The sequence below is a fragment of the Astatotilapia calliptera genome, chromosome 6 (assembly GCF_900246225.1).
Source record: "Astatotilapia calliptera chromosome 6, fAstCal1.2, whole genome shotgun sequence".
Taxonomy (NCBI): domain Eukaryota; kingdom Metazoa; phylum Chordata; class Actinopteri; order Cichliformes; family Cichlidae; genus Astatotilapia; species Astatotilapia calliptera.
The window spans coordinates 12,041,851-12,061,946 of NC_039307.1; the positions used below are offsets into that span (position 1 = coordinate 12,041,851).

The following is a 20,096-nucleotide window of genomic DNA, read 5'->3' on the forward strand; positions in this document are numbered from 1 at the left end:
AGCCAGTATTGTTATCAGAGTAATACTAGCAAGATTGAATCGATGGTTTAGTGAAAGCTGTGTTTTATTTTGTGAACTAAATATTCTGGAAAGTAAAAAATGCTTTAGTGATATTTAAAATGTGTTCAGAATTTGCAAACTGGTGATGATTGATGTCATAAATCATGACACAGCTCTCTGCTCTACATAAGCTGCTTTTTAAGTTAAAAGTATATATATTGGTTTTTGGTATTAGCAAAACTCACTGTGTCTTTACTTGGTATTGGATTGCTACCAAACCTTGCAGTATTGCAAATCACTAGTAAATAATTATGAAGCTATAAAAGAAAATGGTCTGAAAATATCATACAAATCACAGTATTGGCCACATATTTTATTAGAAATGAAAAACATGTGTAATGTGTAATTGACACTTTACAGACAGTTGTAGACTAAATCCACCATTTTTAATGAAGAACAGAGCAAAGATCTGTTCTGTAGCCTATAAGTATCAGTTAAATTTGCCCAAATCTTCAGAAACAGGCTTAGAATCATAGGCAAGGTTAATAGATTAGATCTTTGAGGTTCCTGAAAAACATCTGTGATCTTTTGTACCCTGCAGCATCACTTCGGGACCTTTGGACGGTGTTGACAATAAGGGTCTCCAGTTGGGTGTCCAGCTCCCAGGCAGTTCGCAGACAGGTCCTCAGCAGCAAAACCAGCAGCTCCTCTTGACTCCAGCCAGCCTCCAACTCGCTCAGCTCCAGGCCCAGCTTACCCTCCATCGCCTGAAACTGGCTCAGGAAGGCAACACAGCTGCTGCGGCCACTGTTCTCAATCAGGTTCTCTCCAATGTCAACATGTCTCAGCCCTTGTTTAATCAGTTACGGACTTCAACTATGGTTGGAAGTCAACAGAGTGCCTTCCCCACAGGAGTGCTAGGTTTCCCCTCTTCAAATTCAGCCTTGGGAGCCTTGGTCAGTGGGGGATTCAACCAAAATTCAGGCACTGTTAGGCTGAACCATCCTTGTGGAGGAGACGCGATGGGTCAACAGGGCAATGAGTATGGGAAAAAGTCTGGGTCGACTTACCCCTCTGACACAGACAGACGACTTCAGTACAACTTATCTGGAGGGACATCTGCAGCATCAGCCACTGCTGGTAACGGGCTGTCCACAGTTATCAATACTCAGGCAAATAACATGACCAATGTTGGTCTTCAGCGAGATTTCTATAGACAGGATATGCAAGTACAACAAGCTGGGTTTAGTGAGCAGAAAATGAACATTTTTAACTCAATGGGACATAAAGAGCAATGGCAAGGTCAAACCAACTTGTCTCACACCGGTATGGTGGATGTGGGTTCTAATCCTCCCCCTGCGTGGACACCAGCTGGACAGCCGGCTCGGCCTAGGACTGAACTATATAACCCAGAGGAGCCAACCCATGATACGAAGTTAAACTGCAATAGTGCAGCAGTTTCCTCTTTTGGTTCAAGTGGCATGCAGGCTTTAGGACTCTACCAGCACCTGCACGGAAAAGAGGAAGCTTTATCGTCAGGTACCAGGACACTTCAGCCTTATCAAGTCAATGATTACCATGCTGTTACACCCACTCAGCTGCCACACCAGTGTAGCATTTGTGACAAGAAGGTCTACAACCTAAAGGTGAGCAAATTGATGAGTGTAAATCTTAGCACGTGACCATTATATGAATCTATGCATTTGTATATTTGAAACAGGAACAGAACAAAGTTAGTTTTCTTGAACTAAAACACAAGTTTGTGTGTTGCTTGAAGGATTTTACAAAATTTAAACAAGTCCTGACTTTCTGAATGAGCATTAAGCAGATATTAAGAATAGCTAATATACAGTAGTTAAGTATTTTTGTTCGATGGCCTCTAAGTCCATGATGGTGTCTCTTTAATTGGTTTCAGCCATGAGGTTATACAAGGGGTAGCTAAGAGCCACTAAGGGAGGGCAAGTATTGGGCTTCCTGTGTCTAAGCTGTTTGAGTCTACATGTTCAGACAGTGTTTATGTGTGTACGTGTGTTTAGGACTGGGAACAGCACGTGAAGGGAAAGCTACACCTCCAGAATCGAATGTTGTATGCAAATGACAGGTGAGTCATTTACAACTCCAAAAATTCACTGCACACAGTCTAAATTAGACTATCATTGATGACTGAGGACGTTCAGTAAGCCTCTGTGTTGATGTGATTTGTTGTGGTTTTTGTTTTGCTGAGTTTCAGACTTTTTACACAGCTTTAAAACGATGTCGATCAATTCAGAGCAAACCTCTTTTAGCAGTTGGAAATATGTTAGTTTCCTTTTCCTTACTTCTTATGCAGCTGTCTTAATCTTTCTCTGAATATGAGCTCTGTCATAAGATATGAGCGAGCAAGGCAGGGGAGAGGCAGCTAAAATCAGCCGTCTCTGATTGTTGCAGTTCAGCGGTGGTATCAGCTGGAGCTACTCACTATGCTGTCAGCAGGCCTTCTGATGGAGGTCTGAACCCCGCAGGAACGAACCACATAGTCTGTTCTGCTGCGAGTCAAGGTAGGATAACCCACCACCAACACCACCAGCTGTGTATCTCCTTACATTAGCACAAAGTGTAAAACATCAGTCTTAACTCCTGCTGTAAGAGTGATATTTTACTCATCACTTGATTATGAGAAACGGGGTATTTTTAGGACATGAGGCAGCATGTTTTTATAGTTGAACACTTCTTATTTTAACACATTGAAGTGCTGCGTGCAGTTAGCGTGAAGTGTTTTGAAGTCCTAAAACAGTGCTGCACCGTGCCAAGTCATCTTTTTTTGTACATGCTGGAGGAGTAGCAGTAAACACAACAAAGCCGAAGACTTCTACGCGCTGCTTTTCTGACAAACTCTCTTGATCCTATTATATATGCTTCATGCATTCACTTATGTATAATTACTAACTACAAACTGCCAACAAGCCCATACAGCATTAATATATATTAATTACCTAACACAATTTTTATTGGATGAGTAATCTGTTAGAAGATCTCTGTCTCAGTATTGTATTCCCATTGCTTGGAAGGGTGGTGAAGAAATGTCTTTAAATAAAATGGAAACAATGTGTTTTGAGCTACCCAAGACTGGGTAGCTGTTTGAACTATGCTAGTACTGTGTGCCAATTTCCAATAGTTCTGAGGTCATTCCATCATAGTTACAGCTCCTATGGCACATTCAACTGATTTTAAATTTAGACAATCTTCTCTTTAGGGTTTAAATAAATCTGAAGCTAACATTTGGATATCTATTGTGGAGGCACTCTGCACTTAAGATTAAACCATCTGGTTTAAATAGTTTTGGAGCTAAAATCCAAGTGATTGGATGGTCCCTTATGAGCAAGTATTTACACAACAATGGGAAACAAGAGCTCTCGTGTAGCAAAAAGAGGCCTCTGGCAGAACCAGGCTCAGGGAAGTTCAGCCATCTGCTGCAACTGGCTCAAGCATGAGGGGAAAGAGACAAGAAAACATAATCACCACGAGTTAGCTAGGACTAATGCCTGCACGATTCTCACATCGGCCAAAATGGCAGAAATCTGCTTAATCAGACACCATGTGAATGTTGTGGTGCAGAGAAAACTGCAGAATGAAGACTCATCAAACATTTTCATTCTCAGCTGCATCTCCATCTGTAATATCTATAAAGCTACAGGGCTTGTGTGAAAATGGGTTATGCAAATGAAACTGCAACTACATCTGCATCACAGTGGAGCATCATTACTGTTTCCCAGATGTTTCTCAAGAGTGACGTGTTTAGCAAAGCCTTTTCTTCCAGCTAGGTGCTGGTTGGGGCAAAAAAAGACTTTGAACAAAGAGGAAATTAAGAAAAAGCAACAATAAAAAAATATATTAAACATTTTGAACAAAATATTTAACAGTTTGAAAATGTACTTTACTAAAGCAAAGTTCTTCCCTCGCACTGGGTTTACTGTTTCAGGACAGTTGTAAGTTCCCATATCAAATTGTTTCCACAGATGTATCCTCAGGAGCCAGTATGTCATACTTGCCAGCTACAGCCATGAAGACTTACCCCACGCCAGACACAGGATTTGCCTCACACCAGCCAGAGTCAAAGGTCAGACAAATGTTTGGGTTTTTTGGATTGGATACATGGTTCTTTGTTAGAGCTTGCCCAGAGCACATAAATCAAATTTTAAGATAAGTTGGAAAAAATGCTAGTGACAAAGAAGCAGCTGAAATTCTTGATTTTTCACTCCCTATAAAAAAAAAAATATATAATTCAAATTTGATTTTTTAAATTACATTTGAACATCCAACAGTATGTTCAAAGGGCTCTTATACCTTTGACATGATCTCTTCATTTAGTTTTTCTGAGCATTTATTCTGCTACACTTCTTTCATGTGACATTTAAACATCAAGAAAGAGTGAATAAGTAAGAATCAACACCAAATGTGTGCTGCTTATTGAATGGACTCAGTTCACCTTGTTGACAGACGCTCAGGCCCAACACCAAGTTTCATGTTAGCGCTCTTCCACTGAACTTTAATAGTTAGAAGACTACTTCCAAATCTATCAAGCGCATGAATTACGAAAGCCCTAGGTTTAAAAAAGAGCACAACAGCAATAAATACAAATACATACATAGGAACATTTATCCAGATTTACTCAAGAATACATTTATATTTTAAGAATAAGAGATTTTTTGTAATTGCTTGAACACTTTTTCTTTTACTTCTGTTTTCTGGTTATGCACCCTAATATGTAAAGACACTTAGATTTAACCTCCTGATGACACTGAAGGATTCAAACATAATTAATATTAGCAATGTAGAGGGTTACCAAATGGGTTGCAAAAGCAAAAACTAATCCTAACACTGATTTTAAAGTATTTCTAAGAGTATAGATGAAGGATAGTTGTCCTAACTGTGGTCCTGCAGTGAGTTTGCCTGAGCTAAAGAGCCTGTGTTTGACTGGGGTTAAAAAAACAGCAGCTGTTGATAGGCGTCCATCATGAAGACAGGTCTCTTGAAAAGCACAGTGCAGATGATGAGTGAAGAGAAAGGACACCAAAATTAGACCCAGCAAACGTTCGGGAAGCCTACACTTATGACTAGCATGCAGCTTTCAACAGTCTGCGGGCATCAACACACACCCAGTGCATGGATATGTATTAATATGGTTACACAAACACACTATACAGACTCGTGTGCTCTATACTTTATTTTAGCTTCAGTTTTTTATAATGCATAAAGCATGGCATTCAACTTGTTAGATTATATTTTCTCACTTTCTATAATTTCCCTTAAATTTTGAAGTTAAATTTGTAACTTTAAATTAAAGTTAATTTGTGACAAATTCAAAGTCAAATTCAAAGACAAGACAGGCCGATCCAGAGATGGATGCCTTAATGTTTAAACTAGATTCCTTCGCCGCTAAAGCCGCTGTTTGTTCTTTGTTGCCAGGGTAACTGTATAACAGAATGCTGAAGTAAGTGATGGAAAAAGCCGTGTGCGTCTTTGGTTGGTTTTTGACAAAGGATTTGATTTTATTAGCGTGGAAGTATTTATAGGGTGTGCTACATGAGCTAATGTTGGTTGCAATAAACACACACCTGTCCAAGCCTAACATGTGAGGTTTTATTGTTTTTAAAGCCCTGCGAGATCCCAGGGATCACACAAATGCACACACGCATACAAGTTTTGATATTCTGTGTCATTTTTAGTGTAACAGCAATTTAGTTGTTAGATATGCACAGAAAAAAATTAAAAAGTTACATAAATTGTTTTCATTAATTTCACTTAACTAAATAAAAAAAATTGTGGTTGCAGTTAACTGAAATAAAAAATAAAAACTACACTTTAGTAAGTGAATAAAAATTTTGAAAAGCGCTTTTCACAGGCAAGAGTCACAAAACCAAAATGCAAAAGTGCACCATTTTACCATATTAAGGCAAAAACTACAATAAAAACTAAGCATTTAGAAGTAACACAAATTAAGCTGATATGGTCGCTTTAAAAGCAAACGGGAATTAAACTGAAATGTGAGTAAAGTTTAATTAAAAATAAAAAATAAAAACTACAGTAACTCAGATACAAACCAGACTAAAAGGAAAAAAAAATTACCAGTATAAAGATGAAAGCTATTTTCAGCTGCTCTATATTCAAAAGGGGATTTAGGTACCACCAAATGTTGGATCTGACACTTTTTCACCAAAGTCCCTCCAGACACAGCCCCATCCAAGGCTCAAACCAGGGATCTTTTGCTTGTGAGGGAATTTGTAAACCACTACACTGTGAAGATACCACAACATATAATAATGTGGGTTCATACATACATTAGAAGCATGCACAACTTTTGTTCTTCTGCACTGCAGTGTCAGCTGTCCAGCCTGAAGTAACACAGTAGCTTCTTTCGACAGAACTCGAACAGAGATAAACACAGGATTACAGCTAACCGCTGCATGGAGCACAGACCTAAAGACCCTAGGGCCACACCCCCCAGGCAGCAGTGTTAAGTTTCAGACTGGTGAGAGACTGGTAAAGTGATCTGAGGAATCGGCTTGTGAGCACTCTGCGTAGGAACGTGGGGAGAAACTGTGAAACCAAACTGACCGTCTTGCAGCATGAACCCTGATTTGTAAAAAAAAGCAGACGTATCCTCAGAAGAGATTCCACTGCAATTTACTGAACACATTGCAAAGCTATATTTTTAGGACTGTTTCCTTTCGCTGAATTGTAAGAAACTGTAAGAAACTCGCAAGGGTTTAATTAAACAATTTCAGTCAGCGTTGATTGCCAGTTCAGTTAAAAGATTATTTGAAGTCCTTCCATTCCTGTTCTTTATGTATTTGTGCATTTTAATTGTTGATAATTAAGTTTTAGTGAACACTGAACATTACCAAAGGTCTTCTGTCATTTATTCAAATTATTTTTTTTAAATAAATAAACCACATTAAGGAGGTCCAGGCTGTGTGTAAAGTGTCTCCTTGTGAGTAGTCAACGACACGGCATAACTCTGCACTTCTGGTTTGCGGACCACGGAAACGGCTACTGTTCAAAGCCTGAGCCAACCTTGAAAGTGATCTTAATGCTGTGGTCAAACTGTCTGGCCTATCAGACACAGGCCTGACTTTTACAGGTCACACATTTGTGACTAAAGCAAGCAGCGACTGAGCCTCTTGTTCTCACTAATATCCCAGGGACATAAACAGCCTATTCCTGGATCTGTTTATTGAGCCCATCCTGAACTGACCTTTATGTGTTCTGGTGGTGGAACTGGCATGTGGCTGTTAATAGAATTATCATAATTGCATCTGAAGTTGTTAATGTCACTGTGCTGGCCAGAAACTATTAAGTTATAATATCTTTTTTTTTTTTTTTTAATAGCATTATCAAATGTTTTTTTTGTTGTTGTCTAAAATATAGTCACATGGCACATGTTGTGTTTGGGCTTTTTGTGTATGCACAGAATATGCACCAAACTGACATGTAAATTTTAAAGGTTACTTTTTACGAAGACTTATATACACTCTAGATTCAAGCAAAGTAAAGTCTTTGTTATTGTTGGGCTTTTCTTGGACAAAATTAAAAATGCTCCGGGTCGAATCGAGACCCCGGTCTGGCTAACACATGGAACTGTCGGTCAGGTTTGTCAACCAGAGACACAGAAAGAAGAGGAGGGGTGCTGGAAAAGTTGCAGTTGCAGCACAGTGGTTGCAGAATTAAGACTCTGTGATATAACAAGTTGAATTTATAACTGCTTTCTGCAGTGATGTCAAAGGAACATGACGGCATGTCACCAGCTAGTCTGATGGTGAATATAGCGCTTCGTATTTGCAAGATGCAATACGCAGGATTCACTCTTCTCCGTCACAGTAAAGAAGGTGCATAAGAGTTGCAGGTATCTGTATTATCAATTACAATATATCTTATGTGGTTTTAATACTAAAGTTTTACGTGTTATAAAACTCTATTTGATGGGTTTATCAAACTCTAAGTATGTGAGAATTACTAAAGGAAGCACTTTAGCTTCCACTTGTCTTCCTTCTCCAGCTTTATACCGGAGAGAGCACGTTCTCACAGCCTTATCAGCCACTCTCTAAGTCCTCATTCCCACAGCCCCAGTTTTACATCAATGCAGCCCAAAGCACCCAAGGGGCACCATGCAGGGGTCCAGAGACAGGCTCCAATGGTCTCCATCCCCAACGACGATCGTGGGAGTGGTCGTCACACTTAAAAAGGGTGAGGATGAAAGACAGAGAGATGATCCATGGAGGAATGGGAGCAGCGTGGAAGATGATTGACCTAATGCTGGACATTACAGAGCATACAATAAAGCCCTGTGGGACACCAGATGATCGAAATAAGGGATTCGATTTATAACGACATAGGATTTTATAGCATCTATTTGTTTATACAAAAAAAATAGTATAACCTCATCTGTATTGTTCCTGGAGTCTAGTTTCTAGTGTTTTTCCATAACAAAAGAGGGTATTGTGCCTCTGTATTACCCCCTCTCAGGTCAGATTTAAAAAAGGAATTACAAGTGGGTGCTGAGCAGTGCAGGTCACAATACTTGACAGCCTGGAGAGATGTGTGTGTCTGGGCCTAGTAAACTGACATGTCTCTAATGCCAAAAAATAACAAAATGTAATTTTTACTGCTGGATGGCTCCCAAGGATCTATTAATAAATGCGCTAAGGTGGGCTGTATGAAGGAGGGAAATTTACACATTGTTTGTTTGTTAGTGTCTTAGCAGTCTTAGACTCATTTTACACAGTATGCATGATTTTCATATACTGCAGAGATTGACACAGAGTTTTGAAGATATGTTTTTTGTTATCAGCCAAAATTAGATGATAGGATCGATAACAATTCCTACGCCTAGCTTCACATAATTCCGGAAGGAAGGAAAAAAAACTTCTTGCTAAGATTTGTCAAAGGGGAAATTAAAGCTATGAAATGTCATGTGATATCTTTTATATTTACCTTTGAGACGCTGGGTAACTGAATTCCATGGCTGACACCTGTCTTCAGTGTCTGCATTCTGCATTTGGGAAGTCGTGTGCTCATTGTGGGACACACTAAAATTGACACATAAACACAGCTCTCTGTATCCTGGTCATGGTTACAAGTGCTGCAAATAGAATAAAGCTATTTTAAAGTTTGACGATCTAAATAAAGATCAGATAAAGTATTTAAAGTTGCTCAAAGATTGCATTTTTGTTTCATATTTGCAGCCATTTCCGATCAGAAACACCTCCGTCGGTCGAGTCGTCCACATATGCAACCTCCCTGAGGGCAGCTGCACAGAGACTGATGTCATCAACCTGGGAATACCCTTTGGCAAAGTTACCAATTACATTCTCATGCGATCTACACATCAGGTAAAACAAAATGATTATTTATCAGTGAATAGTAACTTGTTGTTCATGTTTATCAGAAACTGTTTAGGTCTCAATTACATGTCTATATAAAAAGAAAACTATACTTTTGGCCATTGCTCATTCAGATCAGTACATTCTTTGTTACATTAGTATAAAAAGGTAACTTCTGTGCTTAAAATGTGCACCATGCAGGACACATGGTTACAGTTTTCTTTATTTTAGCATTTATTGATTGATTGCAGCTGCTTGTCATACATACAGTTGACCGCTGGGGTTTTAATACCTGTGGCAGGGTGTTTAATTATACCCCGAACTTAACTTTAAAATATATGAAGCATCTTGCTATGTTTGCACAGATTTCTTTAGTGGTTACCGCCAGAAAAGTTGCGGATTGGATGATTACCTTTATATGGAGCACATGTGTAAAATTTCAATGATCTTTTTTTTTCTTTTTTATTATCTGCATCTTCTTTTCTGCCACGGCTGTTATATGATACCAAACACTTAGTCATAACTTACTGGCTGTTTAACTACCAGTACTTGACAGCTCACTTAGGCTCCAGGGTTTCGTTTAACAGACCTGCAGCATTCATATCACCCCTATCAAATTTAAAGCATTCACTCTAAAATCACTGTATTAGTTGCAAAGATTAAAGAAAATGTTTCAGTGAATTATTACGTTAATGAAATACGATACTGGAGGATGATGATGTTCAGATTTTCTTCCATCTACTCTGTCATCTGAAACGTATATATGTTTGAGAAGATTAGCCCTGAAAAAAGAACCTCTCGTAACAGGGTTCATGTTTATTGCAACTTTCTAACATTGTATTCCTCCATCAGGCCTTTCTAGAAATGGCATATGTGGAGGCAGCTCATGCCATGGTTCAGTACTACCAACTTACTCCAGCTATGATTAACAACCAAAAACTTCTAATACGAATGTCTAAGAGGTACAAGGAGCTGCAACTCAAGGTAAAACTAAAGAGAAACATTTTCAAAAATCAGTTATACACTCTGTTGGGCATTTACTAAACCCATAAGTCTTTTTAATTTAGAAACCAGGTAAAGATGTTCAATCAATCATCCAGGATATTACCTCACAGCGGGAAAGGGATGAGATGCAACAACATGAACAGTAAGAAAACTCAAATGTTTGTTTTCATGCAGCAGACTTCTTTGAGTTGCTAATGGGGAAAATGCAATCTCAAAAACGTGCATCTTCTCTTCCTAGCTTTGTACCAGAGCGAGCACGTTCTCGCAGCCCTATCAGCCACTCTCTAAGTCCTCATTCCCACAGCCCCAGTTTTACATCATGCAGCTCAGCCCACAGCCCCCAAGGGCCACCATGCAGGGGTCTGGAGAGAGGCTCAAACGGTATGGGCCCCCACCGGGGCTCATGGGAGTGGTCGTCACACTTAAGAAGGGGTGAGGATGAAAGGGAGAGGGATGATCCGTGGAGGAATGGGGGCAGCGTGGATGATGATCGACCTAATGGTGGACGGGCGCCTGACCGTCGAAAGACCTACCAAAAATCCTTAGATCATCTTAGTTTCAGATCTACAGATGAGCGAGGAGGTGGAGGAGAAGGGATGAGGGGCAGAGACTGGCACCCACGAGGAAGCCCTCAAGGCTCATCCTATAATTCGTACAGGAACATCGAAGAGGATTTCTACAAGGAACAAGTGTACAAATCAGACAAGCCGCTCAGACCTCCATACCAGCGACATGACACAAAGCCAAAGAGGAGGGATGGTGATGACTACCACTCTAGGTCCAGGCATTCAGAATTTGAGATGGCTGATCAGACACTTTGCAGAACACCTGAAAATAAGAGGCAGAGTTCACCAGGCAGGGGCAGGAGTAAGAAAACAAGCAGGAGGTACACGGCTGCAGAGAAAAAAGAGAAAGAAAATGCTACTGAAAATACTGTGAGTAACTTCTGTAAATGTACATTGTTTATTTACATCTGCCAAATATTTCTTGTAACTAAAGAGATTGAATTTTTCAGGACCGCGAGTCAAAAGAAAAATCAGTTTCACCTCAGCGAATCAGTAAGACAAAAGAAACTAATGAAGGTGGTAAAGACAGGGACGCTGTAAGTAAACATGATGTTTATGACACCTTATAAGCTCTGGTTCCAGCTGGAAGTAGGGTATTAAAAACAATTTTCTTGACCCGTTTTCTTAGGAGAAGGATCGGGAAAGTTGTGACGACACAGATGAAGAGTGTTGGTATCCTAAGAACATGGAGGAACTGGTCACTGTAGATGAAGTGGGAGGAGAAGATGATTCCATTATTGAGCCAGACCTTTCTGAGCTGGAAGAGTTTGCATCCTGCCCCAAAGACTCAGCAGGGGAGCCATCAGTAGAGGAGTCTATATTGCCGTCTTCCTCATCCTTGGAGGTGCAGCCAACATCTAATGAGAAATCTCCAGAGACTGAAAAGTCTTGTGGGGATGCTGGAGACCAGGCAGCAACAACTGTAACTGAGAAACAAGAGACTGTTACGACTTCAGCCAAACCAGAAGAACAGAAAACGAATCCAGTGACTTCTGAGTTACCAGTTGCTAACCTTAGTGAATTCCCCAGTGAGGAGTTTAAAGCTGCATTGAAGGAGACATGCTTTGAAGGTAGTGAAATAGCCAACAACGGGCCACCAGGAGAGACTATGGAAAATCACATCTGTGTATTAGAGGACAGCAAGACCCCAGAAGTAGGACAGGTCATGGAAGTAGTCAATAATGGAGTGCAACACCAGGATGATGTTCATAAAAAAGGTACTGCTTACAAGAGAACATTAATGTTCATTAAAAAAACAAACAAGTGTAGCTGTTAAGCTTATTTTGTTAAACTTATACAGTTTTGTTAATCATTTGTTGGACAAAAGCATCTAGCTAGTGTGAGACCTGTAAAATTATTCCTCTTTCTGTACCTCATTAGAATAAGTCACCAATATGGTTATAAATGTAATTAGAGCTACGTGATGGGTAACCTGAGAAGATTTTTTCTACAAGTGTTTTATTTAGTTGTCTTAACCCAGATACAAAAAACAAAACAAGAAGTAAGTACGTTTCTTTCTCATAACTCATATGCCTTTCATAGACTTTGAGGCCCGCTCACCATCTCGTGAACAAGATAGAGCTGTCAGTGAACACGGCATTCCTTTGGGTAAGCATAACACAGTTTTGTTACCATGTTACTGTTACTGTTGAACTGATAAAATCACTGAAAGCGAGCGGTTCTCATTCTAAAGTTTTTCCAATAATTCGGAATAAAGTCCACAACCTAAAAAAGTCACCAGTAGAAGACTGGATGTCTGGGTAGATAACCCACTAAGTTACAGCAGTATCAAATGAAAAGTAACACCTTTTTTCTAATCTAGTCTAGACTTCTTACGTGTGACATTCTGATTAAATTAAAAAAAAAAAAATCTGCTGCTCAGATAAAACACACAACAGGGTATGGTCAGCTTCAAATGCATTTGCACTACTGGAAATACTTTAGGTTTAGGTGAGGGAGCCTGCACAGAGCACGCAGGAGAAAGGATTTTGTACTATTGAGCTGGCAATTTAAAAATTGTTTACCATCAGATTTCATTGCATTAGAAATTCACAAGCTCACACACACCTCCTCTGCTCCTAACGAGTTTGTTAATAATTAACAACCTCATTCTGATCAACTGCACAATTGTTTGTAAAAGATTTACATTTAATTTAACCTGGTTGTATGTTAGAGGCCAGTTAACACCCGTTGCTGTTAAAAAAATGTATATCCTGATGGTCAGAGAATAAGGTTTGAAACAGAAGTCTCAGCGTGCATCCTCATGCTTTTGTCTGCTCTCAGTTCTGAAAATTCTTTAGTCCATATATTTCAAAGCAGTGTGCTTAAAACCTGCTTATCACAGCTATATTTATTCATTATCGTGGACAAAAGCTGCGGGAGTCTTGAGCCCATAATCTTAGTCCCAAAGATAAAGTATTATCTTTTTCACCATTAGTAAGGGCACTGACAATCTGTTGCATTAGCACTCTAATTGCCTGGAACTGCTTGGCTACTTGCTGACCTATTTCTGTGAGCAGGTTGTGAAATGCACCCCTGAGGGATCAGTATTTATATTATCATTAGAGCTAGAATGACGCAGCCAAAGCACATGGCCAGTTTTCAGCCTGCGGTGCAGAGACTTACTGTACAAAAGCCCTGGAGTGGCACAACAACAACAGAGCTCAGTGCACAGTGCACACACACAAGCATTGTGCAGCTATTTCTGTTGCATGTGTGTCCAGAAAAAAACCGTGTGCATAAACACCAATGGAATACTGATAAGTCTTCTGATTGTTTCCATCTTGTTCGTTTTTTACCAGCCTGAAAGTGAAAATAGGTGTGTGTGGTGGATGTGTTTTCAATTCAGCTTGGCTCCTGTTAGTTTCCAGCTTTTAAATTTAGTTTTTTTTTTAGCCTTTTTCTTATTTGTAATAAATGTGGATCATTGTGGGACCCAGTCAGAAACAAATTTACAAAGGTTTCTGAGTCACTGTGTAACAAAGCCTCAAACAACCATTTAGAACATTCTTAATACATTTAGCTTTTAGTTATTTAAGAGCACATTATCATTGCGCTTATGTTTTATATATGTCCAGCAATCATTTTATTCCCGCTAACTAAAAGTGTTGTTGTTGTTTTTTTTAGTTGTTTTGGTTATAAATAATTCTTAAGAGCTTGAAAAGAAGGCGACTGGACTTCTTTTAAAGTCCAGAACTGAAGAAGCCTCATGGATGAGAGGTGAAACATCTTCAAAAAACTTAAAGGAGTCTAGTCACCTTCTCTGCAAGCTCTTAAGATTACAGATGACTGAGAACCTATACAGTTATGTTATACATAATTAATCCTGGTATTAAAAATAGGGCTTTGCCGTGTCTTTGAGTCTGAAATGAATGCAGTGGGCAGACTATAAGAACTCACTGCCAGCAGGGTATGATCGCTTTTATTGTTAGATAATATAATCCCATTCTTTCAATTGAATTTAACCGCACAAAATCAGATTGTGATTTTATTACATTACCCTTTGGAAATCTATCATCGAATGTCCAGTAGAGTTATATTGGACATTAAACAGCTGTTGCCTTGCCAGCTCCATTCAGTCTGCGTGATGTCTGATTGTGCCCATGTGCAAATAGCTCAGATAATTGCCCGATGGAGTCAGAACAAATGATTAGATGTCACGTGTCCTGCTCCATACACTTGATCCAGGTTCTCCCTCGGCTAAATCAAACAAATAGATTCCCCTGACATTGTTCATGACGGAAAACTACTTTAGTTTCTGGGTTTTGTTTATTATAAGACATTTTGCAATGAGAGTGTAAAGTTCCTTAATCCCACTGAATTCATAGTTGTTTACAACTGACATACAGAATATTCAAGCAACTGTTAAGGTCTCCACGTACCCCATCACTCCCAGTGTGCTTTATTCAGTGCTCATTGGTCCAACCATGTTTAATTTTTAACCAAGCCTCTGTTTACCTTCAGCTACAACCCATCTGGTGCCCTTAAATCTGTTACTATAACCTATGCAGACGGGGGGAAATAGAACAAATATTAGAAAGCAGAAAAAAACAAAACACGTCTGGACAAGATACATTTGGATTAAAAGACAATAAATTTTAAAACCTTGTGATGTTTGTTAGAATAAAGAATACTATGTATTTTCTATGGAGAAAAAGAAAAGAAAGGATGATGGAGACTATGAGTTGAAAGAAGTCAGTACAGGAAAAAAACATTTACAATTAAAGTTAGTTCAAAGTTAATTTGGTATCAGGGCACCCGGGGGAGAGAGAAGAAAATGTGTAATCTGAGACCAGCAGCATGATGGTTTCAGTCAGCCGCAAAACCCACGAGCCAGTCCCAGTAGAGTAGTTAATTTACGTTTTATAACTGACCTTCTATAATTGTTTTTTTTTTTATTATCTAGAAAAAATGTATGCAAATTTGTAGAATGACTCAAATTAGTGGGATGAGGCTTGACTGTGGTTCTGGATCAAAATCCTTCTAAAAAAGGTTTCATTATTAAATACCATGCGAGTCTCGTCTTTTGACAAGGATTAAATTGTAATTCTTGTTTTCGCTCTCTCATAGGAGTGGAGTTTGTTGTGCCAAGAACCGGCTTCTACTGTAAACTCTGCGGACTTTTCTACACCAGTGAGGAAACTGCAAAGACCACTCACTGCCGCAGCACCGTCCATTACAGGAACCTACAGGTACAAACTGCGAGACGGCACACACCTCCATTCTTTTATCCAGTCTTTGAGAAATTAATTATATGAACACATCAAGCCTTTATGGCGGGAGATAGTGTATCTGACATAAACCCGTGTGTGCTGGCATTCCCGCATGCCCATATAAAGTCGATCTGTGTGACGCACACTCCTTACTGAGGGATTCATTAGGCCACATCAACTGTGGCCTTAACGAAAGATTACACCAGCTGTTTTCAGCCTAGAGAGTAATCTCTTTGTTCCACAGTCAGCACGTGCATATTATATTAATTTGCCTTGCTTTTGTCACATGAGGATAAAACTTATTTTTCTTTTCTTTTTTTATTAAGTAGGATTCTGTTCTCCAAACAGGATTGCAATGATAAAAATGACTTATCTTTATATTTTAATTCAGCACTAACCCCACTGCAGAGGCTGTGTTACCTATCAATGCATGGAGCAAATGATTCATTCAGACTCCATTGCTCTCAGAAAGATGTTCTTCACAAAATTTAGTTTGGAAGACATAACAGATATTAAATGATCAGATAGCACAAAGACACTTTTGGCAATAAATAACTCTTTTGTCTCTTTTGTTTTCTTTTGTTATTGTTTATTGAGAGAAAATTTGCTAATTCGAGTTCCTGAAATGTGAGGATTTACTTTTCTAATGGGCGTTTGTGGCTTGACAAATCGTTGAACCCATTTTCTAAGTCTTTCTAAGTTTCTAAGTTCATTTCATAACAGCTCAAATTTAAATGACAAAAAAAAGTTTTTAACAAAATCAATGGATCGTAATCGTAAATTGAAATCGAACATAAATATACAGCTTGCTGTCACGTCCTAACGCGCACACATACGCACGAACATAGGCATCGCATGTAAACTTGCGACTGTATTAGGTTTCCCGTTATTGGCCAGTCAGCACCGACCCATCTTACATTTCCCTCGTCCTTTGCAGCACAGCTGAAGCGAGGTCGGGGAGCGTGTTTCCTTCACATTTGATGCATTACATTCCAAGGAGGAAAAAAACAGTTTTAAACAGTTGTGCTGTCTGTCAAAGCTCTGTGTGTTTAGCAGTTTGTTTTGTTTGATTTTGTTTTGATTCTTGTTTTACTCTTCTCATCTCGAGACAGTACAAAATAAATGATTTAAGCCATCGTGCTGACACTTCTCAGAATGAGGCTGGATTTTTATATCAGCATTTAGATTACTTTAATTTTACTGAGTATAATGTGTCTCTTCCTGGGATTATATCGATCAATTGTGAAGTGCTTTCCTGTGAAGGGTGTCTGAAGAAAAACCAAAGCATGGATGGGTTTTAGGGCGCTGAGGGATGTTCTGGAGCAAGACCGACTTATGAGACGGCTAGCACACAACTTGCAGGTATTAAGCAGGTATCTGCTTTGATTTCTTTTTAACAGAAATACCTTTCCCAGCTGGCAGAGGTCAGTCTATCGAGCATGCTGACCGAACCTCCAGCTGCACAGTGACGATACTTCGACCTCTCACCTGCTCCAAAACGAACATCAGAGGAAGGATTTCCTAAACGATCCTAAAGCACGGATAATGCCATACATGGAACATGCGGACAAATACAAGAATGCTGATGTTTATGGGAGAGCAATGTTTGAATGGCGCAGGCAATAGAGGCTTTCAGGTTTGTACATACATGAAGTGAAATGTATAGTAAGGTTTTAAAATTTAACTTCAATTTTATCATTTTTCTTACAGTTTACTTTAATGGTTTGTGTGAAATGAAATTAAGTTATATTGTTGGAATAAAAGTGCATTTACATTTATCTTAAATTATCTAGAAAAAAGTCTTTTACAGTTTGTGTTTTGAATTTTGTCTCGTCATCACTGAAACAACTGGGACAGACTTAGGTCTGCTAAATTACTTGAATATGTTGGGTATTAAGTTTATGATTTTTTTTTTGTTACAGAGCCTGAGAGCTATGTGTATTTAAGAAAACTGGACAATAACAACAAAAAAACCCAAAAAGCATTTGTGGCATTTGTTTTTTTCACTTGTGACATCATCAGTGAGGATGTTTTCTTCATCTGCTTGTGTTTTATCTTCTCGTACGTCTTTGTGACGTGAGCTCTCAGGGCCACTGTGTTTTTTCCCCCCCTCGGTTTAAAAACTGAGGCAGATTCTCAGGTTTATTGTTCTTGTTAAACAAATTTCACTGTATAAATAATAAAATTAACATTTTTATTTATATCTAAGGCTGTTTTTGTTTTGTTTTTTCCCTTTCCCCCCCACATGCGATTGTGAACTTCAGTATCCGTCAGGGAAAACTATACGTCCTTTAGATTAATAATGTTTCAGTGATACAAAAGATCTTTATTTTCTCTTTTATGTTGAATGTAATTCATAGGACAATCCCAGTCATATTTGCCAAGACATGTAATGCCTTAGATATGAAACTTCAACTGGACCATGTGTTTAACTTAAACATGAACTGTTTCATGTTACGACAATTTGTTACGGAGGGATTATCAAGCTCACACTCTGTTTTTGTATACTGTGAATACTGATCCTGTGACTTCAGCAATATAGTATTATTTTTCTTTGACAGACTTCTTGACTTTTTGATGGAAAACACTTGAATAAACCATGTGAATGTCTCAAATTAGCCATCTTCCTTTCTTGAACAAAAAACAGATTCGATCATTTTGCTTTAGCAGCTTTTTTGTGTGTAATAACCTTGAAAGGCAGCGCTGTGAAAGAGCTCCACCAAGTGTTGAGGCAAAAAAAACCCCCACTACATCCATGTAATTCTGCAATAAATCTACTGCTGTAAACAGAAATGTAAAACCCAGAGAAAGTTTTTAAATGCAGATGCGTGTTTTTTATTTCATCATTATTTGTTTACTGTGATAAATTTGAATCTGCTGGTTACTCACAATATGCAAAAATCCGGATCGCACTACAAAAACTGGAAATGCTGTCAATTGCAAAAATCCTTTTGAGTGACCTTATAATGAAAATGTTGTAATGATAATTTAAGTTTGTTCATACATGAGGTTTTCAGAATTTTAGTTATTCACTTAAAATACCAATTTTAAAAATGGAAGATTGGCCATGTACCCCACTTTTCAACTACATGTATTTTTTTTATAACGTTTAGTGAAATTATCATTACATTAAATTAAGTATAATATTGCCATGGTGGAAAAAAATCTGTTTTTAATATCAATTAAACATCAGTTGTCCCAATGTAACTGGTGTTAACATACAAAACGTTTTTGTTAAAGTAATGCATCATCCCTTTATATCAATAGGTCTGGAACTAGAAACTGGAAGTGAGATATACAGTACGTAATAAATTTATTAGACCACCTGACATGAAAAAAAAACCAACAATAAAAAACATAACACATTTTTTGAAAGCTGTCACAGTCTTGTTTAAAACTAAAAATTATATTGGTATTTATTAGCCATATAAAATGAATTCATGTTTCTACACTCAAATCTTAGCCAGAACAAGTATAACATTCAATCACTTAAACCAATTTTTATGTTCAGAAATGAAAGTAAGGAATTATAAATGTGAATTATAAAGTCTGGTGGCCACATTTTGCAGACTCTCCAATACTGACTGTAACTTGGATAGCCTCCTCCTTTCTGAAGCCTCTGTCAGACAGTCAAGCTCCACACCCACAACGGTACTGGCATTCGGATTAGTGTACTGAATCTGTTATTTTTCCACCACACTCAGTGTAATGCCCTAGCACACAACAGCAAAGAGCATGGTACTGTCCAGCACAAACTCATAAAAGATCCTGAACAGCTGTAGGGGAGACCGGGGATAGTTGTAACATTTTTGACATTTCTGTCTGTAAATTGAAGCTCTTTTAAGGTAGTGGATTCAAAATGTAATGCAAAGTATTTACATGTCTCTGCTATTAAATAATGCAGCTATTTTCTCTGCAGCACAATTACCCATTGCATGGTATGGTCTCAAACACAAAGAGTGAAATGTTACAATTAACCCCATAGTCTGGGTTAGTTGTAACACATCCTGGGGTAAAATGTAACACAATGAAATAAGGGTACTAACAAAACATTAACATGTAATCTTTGTTTATTCAACACATGAATGCACTTACATCCATTTATGTAGCTATGTGTGTGTGTGTGACAGAATGCAGAAATCTAGCTTTTGAACATATTCCAACCCCCCAAAAAAGAAATATTATGGAATTTTCTGCAACTGAATATTTCATTAATTTTGGTTGGTCTTCCTTGAGTTTGGCCTCATTGGCTCAGTGGGCATTATAACTTACAACTCTTGCACCAATTTTGAACATAACAATGAAGCTGAAAAAATGTAGTTGTTCACCAGCATCGCAATTCCATTACTTTTTATCATGGCTTACCTTGGTGTGGTTTGCAAAGTGCTTCAGAAAGATGAGGGAATCTGTTTCTTGCACCCATCCTGACTTATTTCCACTACCAGTACTTCCTA

At 38.5% G+C, this 20,096-nt stretch overlaps 1 protein-coding gene across 4 annotated transcripts in view; it reads left to right on the forward strand.

Moving 5' to 3' along the window:
• rbm20 (RNA binding motif protein 20) overlaps positions 1-18,253 on the forward strand; it is a 47,514-nt gene extending 29,261 nt beyond the window's left edge. For 2 of the 4 annotated variants that reach the window (XM_026170334.1, XM_026170335.1), the window contains exons 2-15: positions 602-1,646; positions 2,037-2,101; positions 2,428-2,537; positions 3,996-4,096; positions 8,035-8,223; positions 9,222-9,368; positions 10,212-10,343; positions 10,427-10,506; positions 10,603-11,299; positions 11,380-11,466; positions 11,559-12,147; positions 12,473-12,538; positions 15,500-15,621; positions 17,043-18,253. In XM_026170334.1, the coding sequence (XP_026026119.1) occupies positions 602-1,646; positions 2,037-2,101; positions 2,428-2,537; positions 3,996-4,096; positions 8,035-8,223; positions 9,222-9,368; positions 10,212-10,343; positions 10,427-10,506; positions 10,603-11,299; positions 11,380-11,466; positions 11,559-12,147; positions 12,473-12,538; positions 15,500-15,621; positions 17,043-17,111 (3,499 nt within the window). In that variant the 3' untranslated portion in view covers positions 17,112-18,253. The remainder of the gene's footprint in view (positions 1-601; positions 1,647-2,036; positions 2,102-2,427; positions 2,538-3,995; positions 4,097-8,034; positions 8,224-9,221; positions 9,369-10,211; positions 10,344-10,426; positions 10,507-10,602; positions 11,300-11,379; positions 11,467-11,558; positions 12,148-12,472; positions 12,539-15,499; positions 15,622-17,042) is intronic. The other 2 variants (XR_003272611.1, XM_026170336.1) reach the window with 2 other exon arrangements.
• The last annotated feature ends 1,843 nt before the right edge of the window (positions 18,254-20,096 follow it).